Source organism: Strigops habroptila, chromosome 14, assembly GCF_004027225.2.
Source record: "Strigops habroptila isolate Jane chromosome 14, bStrHab1.2.pri, whole genome shotgun sequence".
NCBI classification, from domain to species: domain Eukaryota; kingdom Metazoa; phylum Chordata; class Aves; order Psittaciformes; family Psittacidae; genus Strigops; species Strigops habroptila.
Genome location: NC_044290.2, coordinates 5,195,117 through 5,215,536, shown reverse-complemented (window position 1 = coordinate 5,215,536; position 20,420 = coordinate 5,195,117). Strand labels below are relative to the sequence as shown.

The following is a 20,420-nucleotide window of genomic DNA, read 5'->3' as shown; positions in this document are numbered from 1 at the left end:
TAGAGTCATGGATGATATTAGTTATTGACTCAGAGCGTTACTTGGAAAAATTGAGAGGGGAAAACAAATTAAAGCATTTGCCCATCTGTAAAATGAACGTATTATTTTACCTATTTCACAGCAGAATCAGCAAGCTTAATGCCTATAAAGATCAATAGTGTCATGACTACACATGCTTTTCTATGCTGTCTTTGGCAAAACATTTTGTGAAGACGAATGTCAAAGCGCAGTATGAACTACAATTTAAATAACAGTATTAAAAAGGGGAAAAAAGCATAAAGGAAATTTAGGTTGGAAAAAACCAAGCAAGAAGCCAGACAAAATTCCCTCTTAAAACCTATCCATGTTTAGAAATGTGGAAAAATCCTGTATCAGCATCTAATGCTTCGACCTATCTCTGTGAATGTATTGATGCTCCTATGCTAATAGAGACACAAAGGCCATATGAATCCTGAACAGACGCACTTGTGCCACCAGCGGTTGTCTGCAATTCGTGTTCAGATGTTATGTAAATACATGAGAAACTTAATTTGTAACCTTGTGTTAATGGGGAACTGGCACGCAAAACATATTTACATAAAAGCATAAGCCTGAATGTAAGTGTCCATTTAAGACGGCCTGTGCGTTTTTCAGGTGAAGCTGAAGTGCTTAGAGTTGAAAATGAGATTCAAAGCCTAATCCAGAAGGAAATAAAACAAATTCTGTCTTCTCCTTGTCTGTCAAAAACCTTTTATAGAAACATCACCCACTTCTAAAAGGGCAAACTGAAAAAAAACCCCAACCAAAACAATAATGCCCTTTGGCTTTGCTGCAGCATGCACTGAATACCTTAATGGATTGAAACATTTCAATTCCTGGATGATTATTTTGTGTTAGATCTTATTATTATTGACAACTGTCCCTTGAGCCACAGGGCCAGGGATCCATTCTGCTGGTCCCTGCCCATGGTGGGGGGTTGGAACTAGATGTTCTTAAGGTCCTTTCCAACCCAAACTATTCTATGATTGATTTTATGAACGCAGGGTGATGATCTGAAATGAGCAGGACAGGGATGGTGAAGAATAAAGTGTGATGAAGGGCAGAGACTGGGTACAGCACCCAGCTCTGCTCCCCAGCACCTCCAGCCAGGCTGCACCTCCCCAACCCCATCCTCTGCATCCAGGCATGGGCTGGCAGGGAGAAGGGAGGTGGGAAGAGCAGGAACTTACTTAGAGTCATTTCCACATCCAGATGAATCATAGAAACATAGAATGGTTTGGGTTGAAAAGGACCCTAAGACATCTCACACTAGACCATGTCACCCAAGGCTGGTGACCAATGAAGCCAAGATATGCATCCTTGCTTTCCTCTGCGTGGGATTTTAGTAACAGCAAAGACTCTGCACAGACTATACCCTTTAATTAAACTGCAATTTTACTTAGTTTTTCATGAGACAAAACTGGTTTTGTTTTTTGGTGAGTTTTCTGTTTTGTTCAAGACAGGCTCAGCAAGACCACCACATTCCCTCCTCTCACTTCTGCCTCAGAAATGGTCCTGAATTATCCGTGACTTCAGCATCTTACATGGTGGCAGGTATCAGTGCCGAGACAATAAAGGTGAGACTGACAGCTCAGATTAATCTCAATATTGCTACTCTGGGTGCTAATTCTGTCTGCATAAAGTGTCAAAACAATCTGTAGCAGAATAAGAAAAAGAGCATCCTGAACCCTCACACACAGACAGGCTGAAAATAGCAGGAGCTCGGAAGAAGGTATTTGGCAGACAAAGAATACAAGAGTGATTCTCATCTCTGCAATTTCATTTCAATAGGCTGAGATACGAGTCCAGTGCATGAACACTGTTCCAAAGCCGTAATTAAAATCAGATTTCAGGAGGAAGCATCATAAGTTGCTTATTATTTCTGGAATCTCTAGGTACTAAAAATGTCCCCAGACTACTCGCCAGTACAAGGCTGCTGGAGGAAGCCCCCTCCTCTTCCTAATTTTTTCCAGGTCAGCAGTAAGCTATGAAGGCTTCTGAAGCCACTTAAACTCAGACAAAAGCATCAGCCTGATGTTTTTACATTTTCCAACAGCAATGGGAGGTTACATAAACTGAAGTGCAGGTCACATCCCTTTGAAGATCTCTTTGGCTGCAAAAGCCCATGGTCATTTCAAGAGGAGAGGATGCCCATGGAGATCCCCAGCACAGATGCACCTAACCCTGTGCACAAAACCATCGTTTTCCCCAGCAGCTGGTTTAGAGTTTTGCTCATCTTCTTTTGGCATCTTCTCAATCCCTGTGGCCAGGCAACACTGATGGTTGCCAAAAACCAGTCCCAGGGTAGGATCTGAGCATGCAATCACCATGGCTGTCATATGGTACTGAGCTATGACTCGGCCACCTCCCTCAGCTAGATGAAGATCAGCCAAGAGATTCTTTAAAGATTTTAGTTATATCTTTAAAGATCAGCATCCAAAAACTGCTGAATCCTCCTCAGCAGCTTCCAGAGATCCACCAAGAAAACCAGGGACCACCACCAACCCCAGGAGTTACACCAGGCAATCCCATCCCACTGGGATTGAGACACAACGAGCAGAGGACATTACGCACTGCGGCACCATATGACTATTTGAAAGCCTTCCTGCTCCTAGGACTTAGGTAATGGGGAAGAAGGGCCATCATCTCCTTCAAGCACACATCTGGATTGCATTTGTGTGCCTTCCAGCTCTGCTTCCCCAGATGGACAGATGCCTGAAACCAGCAGTGGGGTTGTCTGCTGGCGCAAGAGCTGTCAGCTCAGCTGACTGCGAAAAATGAGCTGTAAAAGGCACATTTTGCCCTGAATAGTAACGGTAGCTTCCCTGGAATTATTTTTGATGGGAGGTTAAAAAAACCACTCATTCAGCTTCTGAGCTCGAAGTAAAGCACAGAGCATTCAAAAGCAATCAGTAATCATGGCAGAAAACTGAATGATGGCAATCTACCAACAGTGAAATTAAATGTTAACTTTCCACACAAATCCTTTTAGGCTGCATATTTATATATTTAGTAATAAAAACCATATTCATGACCATTGTCAGCTGTGAAAGTTCTACAGTAATAACACCACCACTAATGGAAACTGAAACTGGAACAACATTGCCTGGATCAGTAGCTTCATCACTGATGACTTCTCTAAAACAATTCTATTTTTCTATGCAAAAGACATTAAACTCCAGAAGAGTCTTATAGATAGACTGAGGATGTACCTGATAGAAAAACCATGGCCACACTTCAATCTGAGATTTTAAATCAAAGTGGTTACATGATGCTACATTATGACCCATAATTAGCATAGTTTTGAGGCAGCATGTCTTTTTTTAAGGATTCAAAGCATGACTGACAAAATGTTTTCATACTCAACTACAACTTCCAATTACAGATTGGATTAGTCTCCAGGAGAGATCTTTCTTCCCAATTAAAAGGCAAAAATAGCTTTAGCATTACCAGAATGGACATGTTGCCAGAGCCCTTTATTTCTTTCACGTAGATCTGATTCAGCATCAGTCAGAAGCGTTAGTAAACACAAGCAATCTGTGCTCTCGCTTTTGGTACCATCTTCCACAGGTACATTGTGAAAAGCCCCCAAACCTGCTGATTGAGGCTTAATCTTGTAAAGTACCAGAATTATATTCAACAGTATCTATCAATGAGCTAAAATGGTACTATTTTAAGGGGGGGGGGGGGGGAATGTAGACAAAGATCTTAATAGATATTAATTTATTCTCTCTCAGTCATGCAGGAAAGTTCATGACTCATGACAAGGGATGAAGGATGATGTATTTTAAAGCCAGAATGTGAAACTAAATTACACTTTTAATTGGGAATTCAATTTTTCCCCATCAACTCCAAATATCAGAGTACATGCTTGTCTATCATTTACCACCGAAGACTGACAAGACGTCCTTTAGGAGGTGCAAATAAATGGGGAGCTTTGTCAAGTCTCTTAGTTTTTCCTTAATGAATTATTTAACTTTGTCTTCACAAGTTACAAAGCAGTATCTACATTCTGTCAGTGTCTGGTATGTCATCCCCAAAAATGTGTTGCTGTGGCAGATCAGGCTCTACATGCACTACAAATATTGAATTTTATATCAAATCCCCTTTAACTGGGTATAAAACTACCGCAAGTTTTGAGAATGCCAGAACATGCTTGTTGCAATTCTGCCTCCTTCTGGTTTTGTAACTGGCTTTTTCTGATTTGGTTTCTGATATTAACTATGACAAAGATGTTGATAATCTCAGATGGCACAATAGTTTTCCCCATATACAAAATATAGTAGTGTGAAAAACAGTGGAAACATTCCAAAACCAACTTGTGACACAAAATCTGAGCTGTGGGGAAACTCTGTTTTAAGAGGAGGTATGAAACTTGTAGGTGCTCCCAAAAACCCTAATGAGCTGGGTTAATGGGTAGCATTTAAGCACACTTAAACGAAGACTCCAATACCATAGCATTGTGTCTCCAGATTAAGAGTTTACAGACCCAAACCTCAAATAAACCTCTTTCAAATGCAAATGTTTGGGAAAGAAATCACCCCTAATACCTCTTCTTTGCCCACAGGGCTCAGCCAGGCCAGTCAGCACCAACCTGGATGTGGTTTTGAATGACAACTGGACCATCAGCAGGGAGAAGGGTCAGGATTCAGTGAAGTGATGTCTAAATTTCCCAAGGAATGTCATACAGTAAGAACTTGGCCTATATGGAGCTCAGTGATGGGTAAACATGTACAGCTACATGGGTTTCCTCATGGAGTTGCCACCTTGAGATTTGGAACTAACTTGCCAACCCAGTTCTGGCTTTGCTATCTAATATACTTGTTCAGGAGTATACTCAGTGTAAATAAATACAGACTAGGATAAAATATCCTGTGTCTGTCTCAATTTACTTCTCCCCCACTTGAAAACACAACCCATGTGTGGAGCCCAAGCTGCCCTGTCGTGGCTGTGTATCTCTATTGCTTAAGAGCACAATCAACGCTGTATTTTAAGCAAACTGGAGGCAATTAGTTCCCCTCACTCCACAAAAACCTGAGCTACAGATGTTCTGCCTCCCTTGCCAGAGCGAGGGACTTGAAAACTATCATAAACAAACACAGCTCATTTAAAAGAATCATTTCATCTTGAAAGGGACACATCTCTCTTTTTTATGCTTGTGTAAATCAAAATGGGCTTGATCGATTCTGCTGAAAGTTCCACAAAGACGCGACGTGTGTGCTAAGATGAGGCAAGAGGAATTTCAACTCAGCTGAAAATAGAGAACTGAGTCCCACCCTCAGCATAGAGCTTTCTCCTAAACATATCCCACTCTCATTTCTACCAGGCTAACTCCACGCAGATGATGGTCTTTCACTGTTCATGGGTTCGAGAGTCTGCCTGGAGAACCGAGACCAAAGCAACCAGAGGTTTGGGATGAGACAGCTCACCGAACCCTGGGGACACTTGCAGGTCGTGAATAGCACATTCAGACAGAAACAGAGCTTTTTATGCTGCCCTTTGTTATTAAGCAGAAGGTTCAACTGGGCCTCATAGAATCATAGAATCACAGAATGGTTTGGGTCGGAAAGGACCTTAAGATCATCTGGTTCCAACCCCCTGCCATGGGCAGGGACGCCTCACTCTAGACCATGTCGCCCAAGGCTCTGCCCAACCTGGCCTTGAACACTGCCAGCGATGCAGCATTTACCACTTCTTTGGGCACCCTGTGCCAGCGCCTCACCACCCTCACAGTAAAGAACTTCCTTATATCCAGCCTAAACTTCCCCTGTCTAAGTTTGAACCCATTCCCCTTGTCCTATCACTACAATCCCTGACGAAGAGTCCCTCTGCAGTAACCTTGTAGGCCCACTTCAGACACTGGAAGCTGCTCTGAGGTCTCCACACAGCTTCCCTTCTCCAGGCCAAACAGCCCCAACTTTCTCAGGCTGTCTCCATACAGCCTGTCTCATCACTTCACTTGAAGTAAAAAAATTAAGAAGACCCATACTTACAACATGTTTATGCTCTTGTTACACTTGCTGTACACACCGGAACGCTAATCATAACAGCCCTAAGCAACCCTACAGAGCCTTAGCACGCTCCTTGCCGTATGGCTTTATTAGGTAGGAGTGAAAGGGTGAATAATAATATTCACAGCTTCCCTGCTGACAGGGAAATGTAAATATTTCTTTAAAGTGCTTACAAGACAAACCTACAGTACATTTGAAAAATGTCCCCCTCAATATTTAAACGAAATCCTCCTTTTTCACCTAACAAACCTAACCTTACAGCACAGCAGTAAGTGAGCCATTCATTTTACTTCAAAATCTCAGTCCTCTGTTTAAGAACCAGAGACCAGCTGACAAACAGGATGGATAATATGGTCTCTCCAGAAACATTTTTCTCTGATTTAGCATGATTAAACCTAACGTGCTTCTGCTGAGCCCTCAGTCAGCATTTGGAAAGCAGTGGGTAAAGAAGTCTCAGGCCAGTTCTCAGCCTCAGTAAGATGGAGAAAACTGAAGCTCTAGAGTATTTATAGAATCACAGACTGCTTTGGGTTGGAAGAGACCTTAAAGCTCATCCAGTTCCAACCCCTGCACCAGGCAGGGACACCTTCCACTAGAGCAGGTTGCTCCAAGCCCCTGTGTCCAACCTGGCCTTGAACACTGCCAGGGATGGGGCAGCCACAGCTTCTCTGGGCACCCTGTGCCAGCGCCTCAGCACCCTCACAGGGGAGAATTTTTTCCTTATATCTAATCTAAATCTCCCCTCTTTCAGCCTAAAGTCACTCCTCCTTGTCTTATCACCACAACCACCTGGTTTTTATCAACCTGCTCTTCCAAGAGAAAAGATAGTCCAGCCATTGAGATCACTGACTCTAAATACACCTCCAGGAGCAACACAAATGAAGGAGTTTGTCTATTCGCTACAGCCATAGACAGCAGGACAAGAAGCAGTGGTCTGCAGTGGAAGGAGGATCAGGCTCTCCACACCATCAAGTGGAAGAGTCATCACACAGATGAACCTGTCAAATTGCAATTTAAATCAGACCCTTCTGTCTATCTGCAGTTTGCTCTGCAACACTGCAAGCATGCATTTGGTATTTGTGCAATTATAGCACTCTACAGCATGCTCTTAAGGAGGTGCTATGTTTCATCTGAGAGGTGAAGAGGATGAGGATGCTTGTATTTTGGGACGTCTGCATTATTATTTGGTAGTTAATCTACAATTAGCATCTGGAGTTGTATTTTACAATTAAAACCCAAACAAAAAAGCCCTTTTATACCATCAATGTGCATGAATACAACATAATCATTGTCACACAAGGGCAGCAGTGTGAGCCACTGTGGCTCATGCTCCTTTACAGCATGATTTATAAGTTAATATTCCTTGTGATTCTATGTCCCTAGCAAAAAAATATTAACTAAAACATATCAAAGAGGTTCCCCACATATCTCAGCCTCAGGAATGCAGCTCTTCTGGTCATAAAGACTGGAGAGCAAGCATCTGTGTTAGCACAGCTAATTAAAGTGTAAGAAAAACCTCTCTTCTATCTGACTTGTGAAGTTGATAACACGTAAGTTATAACTTGTATAAGACATGATAAACTCTGTCCTTCACCGAAAGAAATGCACTTCTAACATGACTTACTGTAAACAGATCTCAGGGTCTAGCAGCTTCTAATCAGAGGCAGCTCCGTAATGGACATGTTGAGCGGTGACATTTCCTACACCACTTGGCACACGCTGAATAATGATGCCGTTGTGGTTAAACCAGATAAGGTTCAACACTAACACAGGGAACAAAGTGTTGGGTTTTTGACTGCATTAAGCCAAAATTTACAAACATGAACCTGAAATGTTTGACAGACGCGGGAAGAAGAGCCACCAGGAGAACACTGGAAAGGATCTTTGGGCTTCAAGCTTTCATTTTTTAAGGGGGAAAACTCACTTTAACATCACCTTTGAATGACAGGACTCATCACTAGTCAGTTTAAAAAGCAAAGAGTCAATGGCTACGACTGATGTCCAAGAGGCCCGTTCAGATGTGACACAAAGATGGAAGGATTAGTGTACAATAGCTTGGTTCCCTCCAGCTCACGGGGCTCTACCCCCTGGCGAGGAGCTGACATGAGAGGATAAGACAACTCCATTAAGGAGCCCGTATCACTTCTCTGCAGCGTTCCCCACAAGCAGATGGAGCAGCTATTTAGCCAAATGCACCGTGACTCCTGGTTTATACATGAGCATCTGGGATGTTTCCTGACGTGGGGCGATGTACAATGTACTCCGATTTATCAACTGTCCCACATGCAATTAAAGATTCAGATCAATAATTCGGTGGTAAAGGCTTCTTGGCTGAACTGAAAAGCACCAAGGCGTGAGGGGTCAAGTGTTTCTGCAGGATTTCTATTTACCAAACAGAGCTGCCTGCAAAGGAATGTCCCCGTTGAGCTGGGGCAAGAATTAGGTCTGGGTGGGAGGAGTGAGCTGAAGGCTCTAGCTGAATAGCCAGCAATTTCTTCGTTTCAACTGAAACGAATTTCAATGTAATGTTAGAGGTATTAAAACAACACTCTTTATTGCCCTAAGAAACAAAATAGAGATGTAGTTAGAGCTGTGTAATTTCCTGCTAATACACATTTTGATCTGAGGATAATGTGCAGTATCACCATTTTTCTGTGCATTCTACAAAAGGCCTCTAATACCTTAGAACCATTTAATCAACATCCTATGCAGGCAGTGAATAGATAATTGAAATATAAGTACTGTCATCCATATCCCCTTTGGGAAAGTGACACAGTAAGCATTATATCATTCCATTAGACCATCCTTTGATGTGGGTTTTATTCTCATTAAACTATGTTTTAGCCTCAAGGTTTCTTCCCCCCGCCCCTACACACACTTCTCCATGACGTGACCATGCCAGAAAAACCCAATATATCCCGCTGTTCAAAGGGAAGAAGTACATTTTTACAAGCAATTGTACATGTCAGAAATATAAAGCTGCCTTTTTAATTTCTTGTTTACCAAACAGAGTCAACGACAGCTTCTGCAAAACACAGGGTGGAAAAAACCCAGGGAAGCCAGGAGGGTGGTGGTGGGGAAGGAATGCATTTACTTGTTTTCAAATAATAAAGCCTGAATACAAGCAGGATAAAAAAGGCTGCCGTGGTGGTGTCTGCTTTGAATTGTGCCCTGTTTAAACAAGAGGAAAGCCTCCCACTGAAAAAAGAAACATTTTTATCATTCAGAAAGATCTCAGGGCAGTCCCTTTAAAATGAGGTATTTTCTAAACAAAATATTGGAATGTTTCCCCTGCAGGGAACGAGCATCTGATCTCTTAAAAATGATTATTCTTGAAGAACTGTAGATTTATGGACGTTTTGTTTTATTTGTTTTAACTTAAGTCGAATGAAACCTGTCTGAAATGACCACCCAAGGGAGCAGCCCAGCCAGCCTAAGCAGAGGCTGATCTTTAAATGGGAACCGAAGTTGTACCGAAACCCTTGGGGAGGTTTTAAACTCCTGGCTTAAAGCAGGGCTGGCTAAACGCTTAATGCAGGCTTCAGCGTAAGCCGAGGACATGGATTTCCCCTCACTGATATCAGTGTAGCTTCACTAACACCAGTAGGAACCTTCCTGATTCACATTAGTGTTAGCAAGCAAAGAATCAAGCTAATTACACCGAGTTATCAACAGTGATTACAGGAGGATTTTTTTCCTTGAGATGCACACAGATTTTTGCAGCATGTTCTGGTTTTGTTACAGTTGTAATAGTAATCTCTACTACAGGTAACTGAGTGGGAAACTCAGCTTTACATAGAATTACTCTAGAGTCATGGCGTGGCTTTGAATAAATAGGGAAAGTTTGACATGTTGCAATTTTCTAACAGCTTATGACTGTCCATGTTATATAGCTGCAATTATAACTACAATTCACTAATATAGGAGAAACATCACTGGCTTAGGAGGTCTTTTTGGTCTCATTCTTGAAGAGTTTGGTTTCTAGTTTAAACTGATCAAAGCCAACATTCCACTCTGAAATGTCAACAAGGAGAAAAGCATTACTGTCTCCATTAGCTGCAATAACCATCAACCCTGGCCATAAGAAGCTCATATACAGAACACAGCTCCTTGTGCATTGCTAAATGAGGAGGTTAATGGGATTCTAGGAAAAAACAGTCACAAACAACATGAAGATTTACTTCTCTAAAGGCATCCCAGGCATCATCTGTGTTGTGCCACCTTCTGCCACGTTAATAGATTTAAACTTCCTCAATGGGCAAGGAAAAGCAAGCTTGAGAGTACAAATATTCTGTGTAAGGAGAATGTAATTAAAGTCCATACCATATTATCCTTATATTGAAGGGTTTTGAGACCAGACTGGATAAAGGCTGGAGCAACCAGGTCTGACTTCAGTGCTGACTCTGCTCTGAGCAGGGGATCAGTCTGCAGGACCTCTCCTGAGGTTCTGATGCAGGACCATCCTGATGCTGCCTGTATAGTGCTTCACAGGCTGGGGGACATGAAACCTGGGGGTAAAGCAAGGGAGAAACCCCAGCCCCACTCCCTGGCAGACCCTGCAGCCACTGCTAAGACCAAACCCAAAAGACTTGGTACAGAAAACGGCTGCAAGCTACAAAATGCTGTGGGAGCAGAAGTGAAAGGCATCTCCACAGCCACGAATTAGTGATTTAGAATGTGCTGTTTGAGATTATTTTCTTTAAGATGAAAAAGTATTCCTGTACAACTATGAAGTTTTTTATGGGTGCTTAGCACAGCAGCTCCAGCAGTACTAGAAGTTCATAAACCCAGTCGCTTTTTAACCGGAGTGTGTGCAGTTCTGTGTAGAGGGGCAATCAAAACTGTCACTTGGTACAATATAATGGAGCAGGACACTTGTCATCCTCGAGGCTAAGCTCACTCAGCTACTGCAGCTAATAATATTAGAGATTTATTTAAATTCATCTGCAGGCAAATTAAATCCATTACCTTAAAAAGCAACAGGAATAAATCATACCCAACAGGAAACCACGAAAAGCTGCTGCCGTTTCAGCCCAATCTTTGTGTGAGCCCATGAAATTTTTCCTTGTCAATAACATTAATAGCAGGAAAAATAATATCAGCTGTTGTTACAATGCAAAATGCAAACACGCTCAAGGAGTTTAACACTGCAGCCCAAGTATGACGAACATCTCAAGCTGTTTGGATTTCCAAACAAGACTTGAGGGGGTCAGAGGAGCGAGGAGGACATGTGGGCAGGCTGGAATGATGGATGGCGTTTAGTGGCATGCTGTGTTTGGGTCTCCTCTTGTTATTTTTGCAACAGGATGTCTCTGATTACTCTCTGAATAGAGAATAAGGATGGTTACGTCTCATTGCTCAAAGGGACCATTTTTTTCCGAGCCTTACAAATTAAATGGGACATTGTAAAGCAAAGCAGTCAATGAACTATCAGGTGCTGTTTGTCACAAATCTAGCAACACTGTCAGAAGATTCCCCGGGGGCACCAGCAGTGGGTTTGAGGTGGGCAAATAAGGTGTATGTACTCTTGTGCTTATGGACAGCAGCCCCAGCTCTGCAGAGTCCTTCTCTGTATGGTTTGGTCCAGGCTAAATGGTATAAAATATATACAGCAGGGGCACACTGAGCCTCTAACTAACTATTTCAGCCATAAAGATGATGTGATATGGAGAGGACTTCACAAAGGATGGAGGACAATTGCTTTTCCAAATCCCATCCTTCCAGAACTGGCTCCTGGCTCACAGGGTGCTGCCTGGAGCGACGGTCAGGCCAAAGCTGCCAAACTTAAACACTTCTTGAGTGTCACCAGTAAGATAAAGACACACTGTCCCCAGCCACACCTCCTGTTTATGCTCCACACTGCAGCCACAGAGCATTTCTTTGAAAGCTACTGAGGTTCCCCACTGATGCCAAAGGAAACTGCAAGTCCTCAGCAACTTGTAGAAAAGATGAGGGGAACTGGGAACCATGTGATTGTGTATGCAGGGAAATGAGCACACCCAAGTGTTGCCATAAAGGACAGGACATGTTGTTTTTCAAACAAAAACAGATTTCAAGCAAAGTGAAGGCTTCAGGCAGAAAGGGAGAGATGTTGGAAGCAAGGACAGTCAGAACTGCCAGTTGATCTTACACTTAAATAAACTTTGGGCTGAAACTGCAAATGGAGGCCACGAGGTGAAACACAAAGGAATCATTTCTCTACACCAGCATAGCATAACATTTCCTAATGACACAGCTCCATGAATTACCTTATCTAAACTAGAGATGCCAGCTCATCCAGGCACTGGAGACTCAGGAACACCAAGGACCTCTCACTGGGGGTTACCTATTTGATTCTGGCCCAAGCTCAAAGTGTCTTCATGATGCCACAATCTCTATAAATAATGTCACTGGTGTCAGTGCAGTTTCTCAGTGGGCAGAAATTCACATCAAAACCACCACTGAAAGCCTTTCCAAGCAGCTGCAGTGAGCCAACGCAATGGAGAGTTAACAACCTTCTCACTCTTTCAAAGGGATCTCAAGCTCAGGAGTGGACCATACACAAACTGCAACCCAACCTGACCAGTTCTGTAACAAGGTCTATGTGGAATAAATAAAAAGGAAGGAAAGAAAGAAAAACCATAGGAAATCACAATGTATTTACAAACAGAGTAGATGAAGATGGATCATAGAACGATGCCTCATTTGCACTGGATACCACAGATGTTGTAACACAGCAGAATTTAAAAAAGCAGCAAACATTTCATGACATGAAGCAGCTAAAGAGAAGAAAATGTCAGAACTCAAATGTCAAGACAAATTTTGGGCAAGAACTCTGTCCATACCCCAAGCTTTCTGAATTCCTTCCCAGAGCCAAGACACCAGTCTCTTACGCACAGCTTATCCATCTCAGTCTGGTCTGGTTTTGACTAGTTTTAGCAGAACCATTTAAGGGTTTTATTTAATCAGCCAGGAAGGAAAGAGTTCAAGGAACACCAGGGAATATGTGGCAAAATATAACAAGGTTAGATCACTTGCACTGGATTATTCTCCTCTGGCACACCGCAGAAGAAATAACCCCAGTCAAGGTCTGCATGTTCATGTCTACAGGGAACGAGAGCGGCATTATTCAAGGTAAGTGACACTTTAAAGAACTTTAAATTAGCTGTTGACAGTCAGGTAGATAGATTGACGAGTGATTACACAAAGTCCCCAACATTACCATTTTGTGGTGAAAGCAAATATGAAGGGAGGGGGGGAAGTAAGAAAATCCATTAAATATGGGTTTGCCAATCTGTGGTGCATTTGGATGACAGTGAAGTTCATTTAAGGACACTGGGAACTTATAAAACAAATTGCTTTCTCCGAATCCAAAGTTGACAGAAAGTTTCCTAGCTCTGTTTTTGACTCCAGAAACACTGCAAGCCATGCTAGTAGACTATGATAAAAGCAAATACCAGAACATCCCCCCATCATCTTTCTTCCTAATGAGTGTTGCTTCTTCTGAAGCTAAAGGACCACATGCAAGCGGAGCAGCAGTGCAGCTCCCCTGTACAGCACGATTAGGGCTGACTTAGTGTATGTACAACAGCTGCCCTCACTGCAGTGGTCCTTAAAATATGTTTTTAAATAAAATTAACTCAACTCAGGCATCTGTAATTAGCACCATCCTCGAGAACAAATGGGACCAAGTTTATTGAAGCACTCTATTTACAATGAGAGTGAATTTACCCCGAGGTTCACTTGACTATTTTGTCTCCATTTTCTTGTAATTTCATCCATCACATTTTTTTCAGCCCTCCAAAGGTGATGGATAAAACACAGAAATAAATAGGACCAACTGTTCGCAGAAGCCTAAGGGAAAACATAATTTTGTTATAAATAATCCTTGGCACAAATCATGGAAACGCAATACTAAAATTGTTTGTTGAATCATTTATGAATTGGGCCTTCAGTTTTAGTTTGCAAATAAGCTAGAGGTTTCTGGTGATGTTCTTTTTCACTTTGCTTTTTTAGCTGGGAAACAGCCTTTGAGAAACTGAACTGATACATAATCCAGGAAACAGAGTGAATCAAAGGTTTTTTCTTTATCCAAGGGATTCCCTGTGCTAATAAGGGCTTTTTTTGGGAGGTGGAGAGGGAGGGATTTACTTATGGATGATAATAAACTAAATGATGACAAATTTTTACTTTATTTTCATAAGGTGCCACCATTGAGAGCTTTCACCCCATGTAGAAAAGGCAAAGACCACATGGTGCCTCACAAAACCACTATAAAAATGAGTTGCAGATACCTCTGCTGGGAGATTCAAACTGATGTTCATGTTCTAACAGATATATGTGACTTACTAAAAACAATCTATGCTTTTGTGTTTGTTCTTAGAGGGGAAATTCTGAAGATTTCATAGAATCATAGAATAGTTCGGGTTGGAAAGGACCTTAAGATCATCTAGTTCCAACCCCCTCCCATGGACAGGGATGCCTCACATTAGACCATGTCACCCAAGGCTCTGTCCAACCTGGCCTTGAACACTGCCAGGGATGGAGCATTCACCACTTCTCTGGGCAACCTGCGCCAGCGCCTCAGCACCCTCACAGTAAAGAAGTTCTTCCTTAGATCCAACCTGAACTTGCCCCGTGACAAACTAATGCACAAGTTCAGTGGAACATAACCATGTGCTCCCACGCTGTTCATTCAGTCATCACATGGGAAGAAATACACAACACGAGTGGAAATTCTGCTGTCTTGACAAATTCAGTATTTTAGAGCACAGCCGATTACCCAAACTCCCCACATGAAAGTGATAAACATGTAGAACTATGGAAAAGCAGGGAGGTGTTAAGTCTTTTGTCTGAAATTGCTATTTTTTGTCATCTGAAGAGAGAGAGAATCTTGGAGACAGATAAAAGCAACGTGAAGACTCGTTTCTCATTAGGCAGAGCAGGTGTGCAGAGCCTTACCTGATCTGTCCTCGCACCAGTGGTCTGTTTTTTGTCCTGTTCATATTTGAGTCAAACGGAACCTCAAAGAACTGTAATTAAAAAAGAGAGAGAAGGGGAAGAATCAAAATGAAAGGATGCCGGAAACCATGCCATGCGTGGAATGTGCTGTCTGCGTCCGCAGGTGCTTTCATCTCTAGGTTTGAAGATTCAGAAATACAACGAAAATGGCAAACGCCTTTAAGGGAGCTTTGATAGTTTTTGCATTAATGCTTTTGGCATCCCCTTAGAAAGAAAATCACCTGGAGGACACACACACAGATTGTGCAAGACCCCAAAAGTGAATCATTTGAAGTAGAGTTTGAGTCAGTGTTCTGGTCTCAACAGATTTGACACAGCTTTTATATGTACACCATTACATATACACATCCATACAGTCCTGCCCCCAGTTCTATTTTAATACAAACAAAGCCCTTGCAAATATCGTGCTTCTGGTATTTAAAAGACAAACACTAATGTGTTTTTCAAGGCCATCTAACTTCTGAGAACCTATAACCCAGCCCAAAATCAATCAACTCTTGTAAAATGCTACTGAAACTGCACCGAGCGTCTCGTTCTAGCAGCAGGGAATGAACACACCATATGGTGTTATTTAATGTCACAACCCAATTTGACTTTAAACACCGCCTGTGGGAAAATACAGGCAGCACTAGCTTCATGCTAGGAATTCCTGCAGGCTTTTGTATGATCCCTTTTATAAGGGATGTTCCTGGAAATGCACTTTGCCATACAGCAAAGTGTAAAGCCGTTCAGGTCTATGTGTGCAAAAGAATAGTAAGAATAATAAGCATGTATTTACTTATAGACAGAGTGGGATGTATTTATAGAAGGGCTATTTTCTACTGACGTTATGTCTGAGGTTTTGGGGTAGGATCCCAATTATGGTGGATACGTAGGAAAAGTACCAGAAGAAATCATCATTTCAGACAATCAGCCTGACAGCTCAGCGCAGTCACACTGCAGACAGATTTAAGGTGAGTAGGTGATAAATGACTACAAGATAAAATCTGTGTTATTCCAGGAAGCTGATGCAACCTTTTACACAACACAAAATTAACAAACATCTTCATTCTGACAGTGCCACGTTACTGGTCTTGCTGCTTACTGGGGCTGCATTCCCGAGGGAATGCCAGCGGACAGGGATGTCGGGAACAGCAGGGACCCATCAGAGCCCTATGGGTGCACAGCAGGGGAAAGATGCTTCACTTACAGGCACACAGAAATTACAGGAACCACCTTTCCCATCTATTATTTGAAGAAATGACTAGATAACAATTTGGGAACCTCTGCTGTTGCTCCTATGTATCGCAAGCGTGGCAGGGATTGGATACCCATGGATCATCCTGCCTAAAACAGCCCACAGTATTCTCCACTCCTGGTGATGTTTTTAATCTCAGGTTCAATCATCTTCCTGATGGATTTAACCATCCTCCGGAATAAGGTTGTAAGAAAGTCCTGCATGCATATGAGTGAGAGTGAGTGCCCGTGCTCAAGCCCACATGCTGAAGTTATCCTGCTTAAACAAAACTTGCCAACAATAAGCTCTAAAGCCAAGAAATGTGGCAGCAGGCATCATCTTCATGTTTTGTCATGCTTGTGAAGCTGTCCAAACCTGGGAAGCAACAAGGGGAGAGAGTGCAGAAGGTCAGGGAAGCAGCAGCTGAGCCAGCAAGGGGGACCCAGGCTGGGGGACCCCAAACCTGTACTGCCTTGCTGCCATCCAAGAGTAAAACTCCCTGGGAAGGTGTCTGCCTTGTCCCTTTCCAGGGGCTGGCCAACACACATTAATGGATAATTACTGCCTGTGCTGCGTATTAAAGGCCTCAGTTTGCCCATGATGGATCCCAAACCTACCACAGTTCTGCAGGGGAGGAATCTTGCATTTGGTACCTTGCATTAAAGGCTGCAGATTAAACGCTCAACAGTTTAAGAGATATAAAAGCCTGAGAATTGATACCATCAAGGCAGCTTTTACTTACTAGTTCACATCCAATTCACTACAATTTCTTGAATCTACTACAATTCACTACAGTTCACTGTAATTTCTTTCCATCTGTGTGGCAGAGCTGGCTGGAGCTACACAGCTTTGCTTGCAGTGCGCTTCCATTGGGAGCAATCGGATGGAGCACTGACCCACTTCCAAGTCCTACCAACTTTCCACACCTTCCAACTTTATTATCGATATTCCTGAAGCAAACTTCCTTCTTTGCAGGAAGAAAAAGGGTTAGTTTATGCATCATTCCAGACAATGCTCATGCTTTGCCAGAGCATTCTGGTACAGTAGCAGACAACCCGTTTATTCACCTTTACATAGGCAGCCAACAATCCTGTTTGTTATCTGCAGCACCAACATTCTCTCTCAGCTACAACTGAAGTCAGTGGAGATCCTGGTTTAGTAGAAAAGCACAGAGGAGTCCATGGGGCAGCTACGAGCTCAAAGCACAGAGCATGAAGCTCCCACTTCAGAGGGACTGGTCAGATCTTCATGGCTACAACACTGCCCTTGAAACGTTGGATGTTTCACAAAGAACCTCTATAGGAAAGCACCACGAGTACCTTCGGAGAAGGGAAAGCCCCCCATTTGGATCTGACACCAGCGATTGCTTCTGACAGCTCAGCGTTTTGCTAATGGTTTGTTTCACTGTTACATTTCAGAGACAATTATGTTAAATGAAGAAAAGAATCTCATTTGACATCAGGCTGATAGAGCAATACAAGGGAAAAATTCTGTAGAGCTGAAGCCTTTTCTCCTTGAAGTATTTTGGGCTCTGCTCAGTTTTGCTTTTTTTAAGACACAGTTTTTATTCATATTTGCAAAGTCTGACAGCTTTGACCTTCCTTCCAGTTTAAACTTGTGCACGTGAGGAGATTCTGGCTCCTTATTTAAGTATTTAAGCTTACGGATAAAGTTATTCCCTGTGCAATGGATAAAATCAAAATAGCAAGTTTGAAACTCAATGTATCTCAAACGTAACTAAAATGAACAGTTGGATGCTGAAAGATTTTCAACTTCTGCAGTTACCATTATAACCCAGCAATACCATAACCAATGTATGAAATATTGCCATATATTGAATACAGTAGTTAACCCCCTAACAGAACATACATTTTGCACAAGAAACACTTTTCTGCTGAGTTAAGTAATGAAATAACGTCTGTCTCTGTTGCATACAGACACGGCTGCTCCCGAAATTGAGATTACTGCATGACTCCAGTCTGAATGTTTCACTCTTTAAAAGCTGACAATCTGGATAATCTGTTACTGTCAACTGCACGCACGAAGCTACATATCCAATTGAACTACAGTTAAGAAAACCCCTTTCATTTGCAATGCCCTGGATTCTTTCTCTGAGCTAGTTGCTATTGCATGTCAGCAAGATGCCGTTTATCAAACTTTTCCCATTTTGCTCCCAGATGTTCAGCAAAATTCTCTCTCCACTTGAAATTATTTTCCCCTGATATTCTAGGAAAAATGGAAAAAATGCGCATCTCAAATATCATTCCATAGGAGGGAAAGAGTGAACTCCAACATATTATCTCATGCTCGGCCAACACAGTACTGCTTGTTTCAGCAAACAGTAAATTCAGGAAGATGAATCCTGGATAAATAAATATTTTAGAAGCACTCAAGAGGCTTTTTCCTCAGGAAATCTGGATGCATCAGTTCAGCTGGACAAGGCACAAGATTATCTGCCCTCGGTATTTGGGAAGCTAGCCATCCAAAGGGCAGACCGAGGGTTAAACTGAAAATTCCCTGAGTGACAAAACTTGGCAACAGCTTCCAAGACCCCAACCTAAATCTTAATCAGTATGCATGAACATTTAAAACACGATGATGGAAAAAAATAAATCAGGCCAGCGAGTACTTTGTGGTTTATTTCTCTGGCAAGCTCCTCAGCTTCTTTGTGTAGATCTCATCTAGTTAATATACAGTAATTATATCTTAAACATCTAACAATTCTCAGATTAGCTGCCACATTACCACTTGTAGCTGTTTACACTCACTTCTTTTTTGTTCCTTCAGCTTCTTCCTATTGGTTTGCACTTTGGTTTTAAGTGAAACGCTAAGGAATGTTGAATTCCCTCAAGCTACCTCCTGAAACAGTAGTGAATGCAGAGGGTAGCTCATCATTCAGAGCTCCTGGGGGACACATAGAGTAATGATTTTTATTTGGACTAAGCTAAGATTCCCACAGCATCACCTTGCAGATGGCATTACAATATGCTGGCACTTTGAGGATTAACATGATACGGAAAGACTGAAAGGGCATCCCGTGCCTTTCCAGGACACCCTCTTGTTCTTTCTGTATCATCAGTTAAACACCAACACCACCTATTACATTTTCAAAGACAGTGGCCTGACTATTTGCAGTGAATGAAGGCAGTGGAGCGGATGGAAAGCCCTGAGCACGTGCTGCGTTTGCCACCCGTGGTCATTCCTGCGGGAGGGATTCTAACTACTGAATTATGACAGTTCAATACCTTTACTCCTGTTCAAACACAAACACAAATAGAGAGCATTAAGAGGAACAATATGTCATTCAGTTTATCAAACAGATCACCCACACTTAGGCTAGTAAACGTCTCTCATATACCACTATGGATTTAGAGCGTCTCGAGCACCAGCCTGGCCCCTGGCCAGGGCCAGCTCTAATCTGTGACACATGGAAACAGCAGTGGCTGAAAGAGGCACCCGCTCTTCCATGTATTGACATAACATTTTACTCTAATGCTAAACACATATTTACATCAGAACCGATAATCCAGTGAGTCTGAAGATGGAGCAGAACCCTGCTATTAAAAGACAATTTCATTCAAGGAAACTCACCCATCTTCCCAATGCAAAACCACTCCTGCATCTGAGCAGGCTTCCATGTGATCTCTGGCAGCAGAACTGCCCTCTGGATGTATGTATTTCTCTCTGAAGGGCAGTTCAGGTGAATCTATAGTACTAATAAGCAGATGAGAAGATGAGGTTGTTGGCAAGGAGCAGTCACCTCCTGCCCTGCAGCGCTGCTGGTCTCCACCATCCTCCCTCCATGCCTCACACTGTACTGAAGAGATGGAGATGAGCTACAGGGATTGGTGTAGGTGGTGGCCAGAGCCTCTCCTCAGCTAAAATCTCCTGCTGCAGACCCAAGGAAACATTATTAGCACAATGCAAATAACAACCAGTACAACTGGACTCCCCACTTGAGCAATTCCCTGAATGTCTACAGCCAAGGGTAAAACTGGGCTCTACACGGCAGTCTTGTGGAATTAGATGTTCTGAGTGTTCTCCGACTTAGCCTGAGCTACAGTAAGCTCTGATCCTCTTTAGTTCCGCCAAAGAGCAAGCTATTAACCAGAAACATCACTGAAACACACACTGGAAACCAAAAAGGCACATGAATCAGGGAGGAACGGGTGGAC

At 42.5% G+C, this 20,420-nt stretch overlaps 1 protein-coding gene across 1 annotated transcript in view; it reads right to left on the bottom strand.

Annotated features, from left to right (window-relative positions):
• Positions 1–20,420, bottom strand: part of LOC115616504 (protoheme IX farnesyltransferase, mitochondrial) — a 103,597-nt gene that overhangs the window by 20,004 nt on the left and 63,173 nt on the right. The window contains exon 5 of the mRNA XM_030505810.1: positions 14,970–15,040. Within this exon, the coding sequence (XP_030361670.1) occupies positions 14,970–15,040 (71 nt within the window). The remainder of the gene's footprint in view (positions 1–14,969; positions 15,041–20,420) is intronic.